The sequence below is a fragment of the Ruditapes philippinarum genome, unplaced genomic scaffold (assembly GCF_026571515.1).
Source record: "Ruditapes philippinarum isolate M1 unplaced genomic scaffold, ASM2657151v2 ctg3793_1_1_1_1, whole genome shotgun sequence".
NCBI lineage: Eukaryota > Metazoa > Mollusca > Bivalvia > Venerida > Veneridae > Ruditapes > Ruditapes philippinarum.
Window position 1 is genome coordinate 1 of NW_026863577.1, and position 9,176 is coordinate 9,176.

The 9,176-nt window shown below is 33.5% G+C and overlaps 1 protein-coding gene across 1 annotated transcript; it reads left to right on the forward strand.

Annotated features, from left to right (window-relative positions):
* Positions 1-898: 898 nt before the first annotated feature.
* On the forward strand, positions 899-4,277 carry LOC132722557 (protein arginine N-methyltransferase 2-like; the record flags this gene model as incomplete). The annotated part of the gene is given in 3 exon segments (XM_060707074.1): positions 899-1,165; positions 1,738-1,897; positions 3,996-4,277. Coding segments are annotated over 3 exon segments (466 nt in total), but the record flags the coding sequence as incomplete, so codon positions are not given.
* Positions 4,278-9,176: the final 4,899 nt, after the last annotated feature.

A 9,176-nucleotide genomic window follows, 5' to 3' on the forward strand; every position in this document is an offset into this window, starting at 1 on the left:
CTGTTGGGCGTAAAACCCAACCAAACAAACAGAAAATAAACATACAGCATACAGGAAGAAACATATACATTTGTAATTTGATGATTATGACTTCCTATATAGTTCTCTGTATGAAATAATGCATTCCATGGGCAGCCTTTAAAGTTCCTGAAATTTAGTTACTTCCTTAAATGCTTGATTGTCAAAATTATGGAAATATTTCCTTCAACATATTGTTGTATCTTTGTCTAGTGTATGTTAGATGTTCAAAAATAGTTATTTGTCTAAGTTGATTTTATAGAAAAACAAGGTTAGCTCTAAATGTATATTTTGATCAGTTATTAACCAACTTTGCAATGATTCACCCACCTTATAGTTAAAAAACAAAAACTTGTGTCATGCAAAATATTTAGATAGAACAAGTATTTTAAATTTAAACAACTTTTACAGCTAACATTTAAAATGTTTGAAAAGAATAAGCATGTGTAAAAAACAAAATAAGTAGGTGTAAAAAGTCAAAACAACACATAAATGTCTAGTTTTTGCCTAAATAGCTTCATAATGCAGGGAAGAACATCTTAGGTGTCCATCCAACAATAAAGCTAGAAAGTCACCATATGACCTTTCAGTATTGGTGTGACTTAAAATCAAACCAAACAAAATCTTTATATCAGAAGTTATATATAGAACATGCCAGAAAAATATGAAACATTCATACTGAGGTCAATATTACAATTAAGTGTACATAATTTTAGGTATCTGGAAAAATGATATTAGCTTTTAAAGTTTAAGGGGGAAAAAACCTTTTTAATTTACAATATGATATGAATAAAACACAATTTATTTCCATGTACAATAAAAAAAGAAAAGGGAGGTAATAATTCATTATTGCAATTTTTAATTTGTTATACTCGTTTAGGTTGGTGGCCAAGGAGGATTTAATATGTAAGCCCTTGCATGACTATGTTCTACCAAAGGAGGATTGTCTCAGTGATGAATGGAAATTATTCGAGCTTGACATGAAAACTGTAACAGTGCAATATCTGGAGGAAATTATCTGTGATTTTAAATTTAGTATTAAGAAAACAGGAACCATGCATGGATTTTGTGCCTGGTTTGAAGTTGGGTTCGGTACATCTGATCCAAATGGAGAACAAGTCTTACTCAATACAGGGCCTTTACATGAGTAAGTGAAACCAGATATCTCCCCTTTATACTTTTAAAATTATTTGCAGGTTACCAACTTTTGTAGGCTTGATATATTGCTGACTGTAGATAAATATATTTGATTTGCTTACTTACGTACTTACAATGATTCTGTAAAGTTATAATTAGTTAACCTATTTTAATGCAAATTTGGTAACTGACAATAATCAGCATCAAGTACATGTTCTGTTTACCAGAAACATTCAGGTTTTTCTTTTTCTTTGCTTTTAGTTAGTATTGAACTTTACATAAAATCATTGAAATACTTACTATACAAAGTTATAATCAAGAAAACTATTGCTAGGCAATTTATTTAGTGGACAAACAGTTAAACTGCAAGATTTTGTTTGGTAACTGTTAGTCTCAGTATGTGATAAATAAGGTTGAGTCAGAGCTTAAGTTGTCAAATAAAATCAGAAAACATACAGGAAAAATTTAACCACTCTCAAACAAATTTTCTAGTAAACGTATAAATAGGAAAATAGGAATGTACAGTCTTTGAATTTTCTTACACTTTCAAATTGTTTTAATAATTATTGTGGAATTTTACAGATTAACTCACTGGAAACAGGATTTATTTTTACTGGATACACCTGTAGAGGTGGTACAGGGCGGCACAGTTGTTGGAAGTATAGTATTATCAAGAAATCCAGAATATAGACGACATATTAGAGCAGAGTTTAAGTTTATGGTAACTTCAGGAAATGAAATTGTAAGTACATAACCCCTAACCTGCTGGCTCTGGAAATGATTATACTTTACTGTATCCCAGTATAGAGCCAAGCCTGACTGCCTTTTCCTTGCAGTGTGACCAGACTCTATACTATTGATTAATGATCATATCCTTCTTGTGGCTAAGTGGTTGCCTTTGACAGTAGAGGCATCAAAATTGCAGCCACTGTTTATCCCTGCATGATCATAAGAGGGAATTAAATTGGTTCAAATTTCTGGAGTCTATGCATCTCTTAGCTCCAACAGGCAACAACAAAGATTGTGTTGATCTATATTTATTTGTTTTTACCATGTAATGGCCGGGGCATATAGTGTTACCCTGTTCCGTCATTCCGTCCTTTCGTCCTTCAGTCCTTCCGTCATTCTGTCATTCCGTCATCATCAGTTTCCGTTCATTATCTTAAGAACGGTTGCACACATTCAACTCAAATTGGACATATGGATATGTCATGAGAAAATACAGGTCAAGTTCGAATTTGATCATGGTTCGATGATTTTTGGCAGAGTTATGCCCCTTTTACTTTGAAAATAATATGAAATTTTCAGTTTCCGTTCATTATCTCCCCAACGGTACAACACATTCAACTCAAACTTGACATATTGATATGTCATGAGAAAATACAGGTCAAGTTCGAATTTGGTCGTGGTTCGATGATTTTTGGCAGAGTAATGCCCCTTTTACTTTGAAAATAATATGAAATTTTCAGTTTCCGTTCATTATCTCCCCAAAGGTACAACACATTCAACTCAAACTTAACATATGGATCGTCAAAGGAATGCGCATGTCAAGTTCAAATTTGGTCATGGTTCGATGATTTTTGGCAGAGTTATGCCCCTTTTACTTTGAAAATAATATGAAATTTTCAGTTTCCGTTCATTATCTCCCCAACGGTACAACACATTCAACTCAAACTTGACATATTGATGCGTCAAAGGAATGCACAGGTCAAGTTCAAATTTGGTCATGGTTCAATGATTTTTGGCAGAGTTATGCCCCTTTCACTTTGAAAGTAATATGAAATTTCAGTTTCCGTTTATTATCTCCCAAATGGTACAACACATTCAACTCAAATTTGACATATGGATATGTTTTTGGAATGCCCAGGTCAAGTTCGAATTTGGTCGTGGTTCAATGATTTTTGGCAGAGTAATGCCCCTTTCACTTTGAAAATAATATGAAATTTACAGTTTCTGTTCATTATCTACCCAACAGTGTTACAGATATGTCAAAGGAATGGGCAGGTCAAGTTGGAATTTGGTCATGGTTTGATTATTTTTTGGCAGAGTTAGGTCCCTTTCACTTTGAAAATAATATAGATACATCTTAGGAATAAGCAGTTTAAGTTTGAATTTGGTTGTGGTTCAATGATTTTAGACAATTTACTTATCTTTCCTGAATGTTGGAAAAATTTTGAACTTTCAGTTTCAGCACTCATACTTTTAGCCATTATTTTGGCTACAAATATGCAATATGCTATTTTTAAAAGGTTAAGACTGAATAATTTCAGTGCCTTGAACATTGTATGAAAATGGTTTGTGTTAATATTGAAAAGTTTTAAGGGCTTTGAACTTAAAATGAAAAAAATAATTAATGCACCATCTGAAATTTTGGCTGCATGCGGGGGCATCCGTGGCATGATGACACATTTCTAGTTTTAAATATGTTTGTTTATTTTGTGGTTACTTAAATCAACACCAGCACTGTAATGGTTGAATGGCAGCTTTCCAGCTTTACTTATGAGGAAGATCTCAGATGTCCCATTTCAGACACCAGGGGGCATTTGTATAGAAGAACCACTGACCTTCTGATAGCTTCCTCACATGAAAGATTCATAAGTCCCTGACAGGATTCGAACCCATAAGGGTGAGGGTCAAGTGATTTGAAGTGCATGACCGTAACCACTTGTCCACGGAGCCTAGTTGTACTACTTAGTGTGTATATAAAATCATGTTTCAAATATTTTATATGTTTCTCTTTGTATAAAATTTAAACTTTAAATGTTTCACAGCTTTGAGCAACAACTTGCATGTTTCTCTGTACTGCAAATTATAACAGATAAAATTCTATTTGTTTTCAGTGTAGTAAACACAAGAAAAAGTTCTTCATATGGAGATAAGTTTCTCTGTACATTGACCTGATCATTGTGAGATATCATAAGACGTTAACTTATAGATAACTAGCAGTTGTCAAACCAGGCGTACAAGACGTATAATGCAGCTCACAACTTCTCGGTTCATTCAGTCAGTCTTCGGAAAAGGACCTTGAACAATACATTTACCACTTTGGCATTGTATCTCAGTTAACAATCATTGAAAATATATAACATGTAAACAAATAAGAAATAAATGCTTGAACTAAATTGCCCATTTAATCTTTTTATATCTTGTTTAAACATATTTTTTTGCAAATTCAAAGATATTAAAGTAAAATTATCAATACTTATTGACATTATAATACCCCCACAAGCGAAGTTTACGGGTATGGGGGTATATAGGAGTCAACTTGTCGGTCGATCAGTCCATTTCTTGCTTTCCCAATGTTTACTAGAGTTTTAAAACTTGATATACAGCAACTCCATGTGAGATTGCTTTGGGACCCCTGAGATCAAGGTCACTATAACTAAAAATAGAGAAATGGTTTCCAAACAACAACTAGAGTAAGAAATATATTCTAATCAAACTTGGTATTTAGCAAGCTTATATGAAGTCCCAGGTTGGGATTACTTTTGGACCCCCTTGGTTTAAGGTAGAGGTCACTGCGACTTATAATCTGGAAGATACTAGAGTGAAGAATGATAAATTGTATTTAAACTTTGCATATAGAAAGTTCATGAAGAGACCTAGTTTGGGATTGCTGTTGGATCCCTTGGTTTAAGGTCAAGGTTACTGTTACTTAAAATAGAAAAATATTTCCATACATTTTATTTACTAAGATACTACATGTATAGTCTTAACAAGGTAATTTATTGTAATAAATATTGTGGTACACAGATGAAACGTTGAAATATTGTTTTGACCACTTTTTAAAATGTTTAGCTGGAGGGTCGGGTATGAATCACCGTTAGTGATAGGTCAAATTTACGTTTAATGTTTTCATCAAACTGTAACTAACAGTTATCATAGGAAAAATATGACAGATTATCAAAAAAATTCCATCTCTCATGCATGAACCTTAGGTACATATGCTTTTATATTCTTTTGAAATTAATGTTGGTTGCGATTGAAAAGTCAATTAAGACCGCTTTTAAGTTTATTTGCATTGCACTGCCTCAAAACAAGACGAGTTTTAAACAGCCATTGAACTGTGTTTTATTTTATTCTGTAACCTGATTGGAACTGAAGTCTTTACTTTTGCCGTCAGGTATAGTGCCTAGTCAGCTCACTCTTCCATGCAGTCTGACTTAAATACATTTACATATATACTGATGGTAGTTCAATTATTTGTATTTTATATTAATTAAAATCACTTATAATTTGAATGAATTGTTCCAATTTAAAAGAAAGGGCAAAGAGATTTTGAAAATTCAGGAAAAAAATTGAAAAAGAATACGATGGAATGACCACTGGTTGTATGTATGTATTCAAGGCTTAAATAGAGTACAAACCCCGGACATTTTACCATTTGGCATTCATGTCCATATAGGTTATGATCTGCCAAAAGGTGACCTTTTAGTAAATCACTGGATGATACTAGATAGTAGTGATGTTTACTCTTTTGATACACGGGTAGCCAATGAGACCAATATATGTATCATAAGGGGTTGCTGCCAAAATAAATCACATCTTTCGGACGGGTTTGACTGACTCATAGATTTTTCAACTCGGACGGCTCGTACTAAGTAATCATAGCCAACTTTTCCCTGCTACTTTAAGTTTATAATGTTCTATTCTGCGCCAAGTGAGACAAGTTTCCTAATTTTACCCTTTTTGTTTTAACCATTATATAATCTGTTGGAACTGGAAGTAAGTATATCCGCTGTGAAAGGACTGCCATATCTCGACGATCGATCCTCTAAATAACTAACCAGTAATTACCGATTACTTCGTCTAATCTCACATGATTTCTGAATCAGCGGTTGGAGACAAAGGACCATTAGACTCAATTAGAAATTACGTCTCCCCCGAGGATCGAACCAAGGGCTCATGGATTGCTAACCCGGTGGTCTCTATTAAGCTAAGTGGGCGGGCCTGAAAAGAAATCAAATTGCCTAGGACGAATTTAATTCTTTTTGAATAGCTTATTTTCTTAGGCGTTAGTTCTCGTGTCAGGAGAAAAAAAATACCTGTAAAATCGATAAAATCTTGTCGCTAAATATGAAAGAAAGAAATGAAGACACTTTAGATGCTCAATTTAAAATGTTCGACTAATAAAGTGAACACAAAGCGTTAAAGAAATAAAACGACTAATACCGTTAGCTATAAAATGAATTTCATTTTTAAAAATGATCAATTGATGTAAACTCAAGACTGTATTTCCAGCTTTTTATATCATAGGCAACTTGAAATCTACTTTAGAATTCCATTATTTATGCATATTCTTGAAGAGTTTTATGATTTGTTTCATTTTTTTCCTGTTATACTAACATTAATATAATGATCGTTTTTTGTGTTGTATTTTTACGTGAGTTTCAATAAATTTTTCCCACACTCCACTTGTCAACGAAGTGATCTTGAACATTGAAAAGAGAACAATGTTTCATATCCATTTTAAGGACGCCCTTTGGGATACTTTTTATGCCACCGCAGCATCTGCGATGCGGTGGCATATAGCGATTCACCTGTGTGTGTGTTTGTTTGTGTGTGTGTGTGTTATATAGATTATATAGTGAACTTAAAAAATCTTCTTGTGAAAAACCACTAGTCCAATTTCAACCAAACTTGGCAGGATTGATCCTTGGGTGAAGGGCTTCCAAAGTTGTTGAAAGAATTTCATTCCATGCAGAAATCTGGTTGCCATGGCAACCAAAAGGAATTATTAGAATAAATTTAAAAAATCTTCTTGTAAAGAACCAAAAGGCCTAGAGCTTAGATATTTTGCATAAGGCATTGTCTGGTAGACCTCTACCAAGATTGTTCAAATTATAGCCCTGGGGTCAAAATCGGCCCCGCCCCGGGGTCATTGATTTTCACTATATGTACATATAGCAAAACCTTAAAATACCTTCTTGTAAAGACCCAAAAGGCCTAGAGCTTAGATATTTTGCATAAGGCATTGTCTGGTAGACCATTACCATGATTGTTCAAATTATAGCCCTGGGGTCAAAATCGGCCCCGCCCGGGGATCATTGATTTTCACTATATGTACATATAGTAAAAACTTAAAATACCTTCTTGTAAAGACCCAAAAGGCCTAGAGCTTAGATATTTTGCATAAGGCATTGTCTGGTAGACCTCTACCAAGATTATTCAAATTATAGCCCTGGGATCAGAATCGGCCCCGCCCCGGGGGTCATTGGTTTTCCTTATATGTATATAGGAAAAAAAACTTAAACATGACTTGTAGTAAAAACTTTAAAAAAATTTCTTCTAGTAATTGACAAATGCTAGAGGTTAGATATTTTGCATGAAACATTATGAAATGAACTTCTAGCAAGATTGTTTAAATTATAGCAATGGGGTCAAAATTGCCTTTGCCCCGAGGGTCATTGATTTTCAATATAAACATAATTATAGTAAAAAAATCAAAAAATCTTATTGTCTGAAGGTACAAGGATTAATGCGGTGGCATAGCATTTTTCTCAAATGCAATCTTGTTTAAATATTGCCTTACAACATTAAATGTTATTTAGGGTTTTGTGTCGAATAAGTAGCATAAAACGTGCTTAAAACGTCGTGTGATGGGAGCTTTAATTTGTTTTGCTGTATATCATGAGATCCACTTGAATCTGGCCCGGCACCAGACATGTTTAATAGAGAGTAATAGATATTTCGGAAGGTTTTATTGAAAATCTCCCTTTGATTACATTGTTTCAAGTACAAGTACTTCAATACCTTGTCATAAATATACTTTGTTATATCAGTTGTCTACTTAAAATGTACTAATTTTTAAGCCTGTCTCCTGCTTACGCGCGTATTCGCGTACGAACGCATGTAATATGCCTGCAGAGTAGAAAAAATCCAAAATTAGAGATAATTAAGATAAATGACAGACTTGGTATCTGCGTTTTGATTAAGGTTAAATCACAGGAACTTGATATTTAATCAATAAATCACAACATATACGTATATTAAAGAAATAGTCCTCATCTCCATTAGGTATTTGATTAAAACTCTAGACAGTAAGAACCATTGCACTGTTAATCCGGCGTAGCCAAGGTCAGACATGGCTTTGGGGTAGATAGTAGGTTTTTTTTTTAAGTTTTCGTGTAGATCTTATCATATCTTTCTTGTATCAGTTTGATAACAATTTGTCAATGGTGAGCCGAATGTTAAATTTACAATGGCGTCCAAGATGGCGGATGAATACTAAAAATGCTTTAAATTAATAATGTTTTGGCTCAAAATCGTTCATTATCTGCTTATTTCAAATGTCCGTACGTATAGGCTTAAGACTCCCTGAACAAGGTATTTTCACCTTGCTAAACTTGAAGTGTATATATATCTTCTGGACAAAAAACAAATTGAATTCTAAAACGGAAAACTTTCAAATTGCTTGTATGAAAGAAATATGCAAGTAAATTGCCATAAAAGGGAATGGTATATGCACGAAATCATTGCTAAAAGGTTAAAATATTATTGATAATAGCAGCACGAATATTTTATAGTGTTAACGAACAATATTCATGTGTATTATATAAGAGACAGAGACATTCTATGTAACAACTCTTTCGAGAATCCACCGTCATAAGTATTAAGGAAACAATATAATTATGCTGTTTATATACTTTATAAGAAATAATTCATAAGATAAAGCTTTATACGCTTTAACTCATTTTGGCTTGTTCACGTTTTTAACGATTTGTTTTAAATGACCATAAAGTGATGCAGTTCAACTAGAATTTGTTTAATTTACGTAATCTGCAATATGACTTGTCATTCAGCAAATTATTCACGCCTCTCTCGTTTATGTAAGTTTTCAGCCAATGGCATTATGAACCTTAAACCTTTTCCTTAGGTAAATATAAAATCAGGTACAATTTTATTCCCATTTTTTCAAGCGTATACGATAATGTTTTAGTAGAGCGAAGGGGGGGGGGGAGGAGGGGTTGGGCATGTTCCACACGTTTCTATGTATTTTGGAAACCAAGCTCTGGCAACTA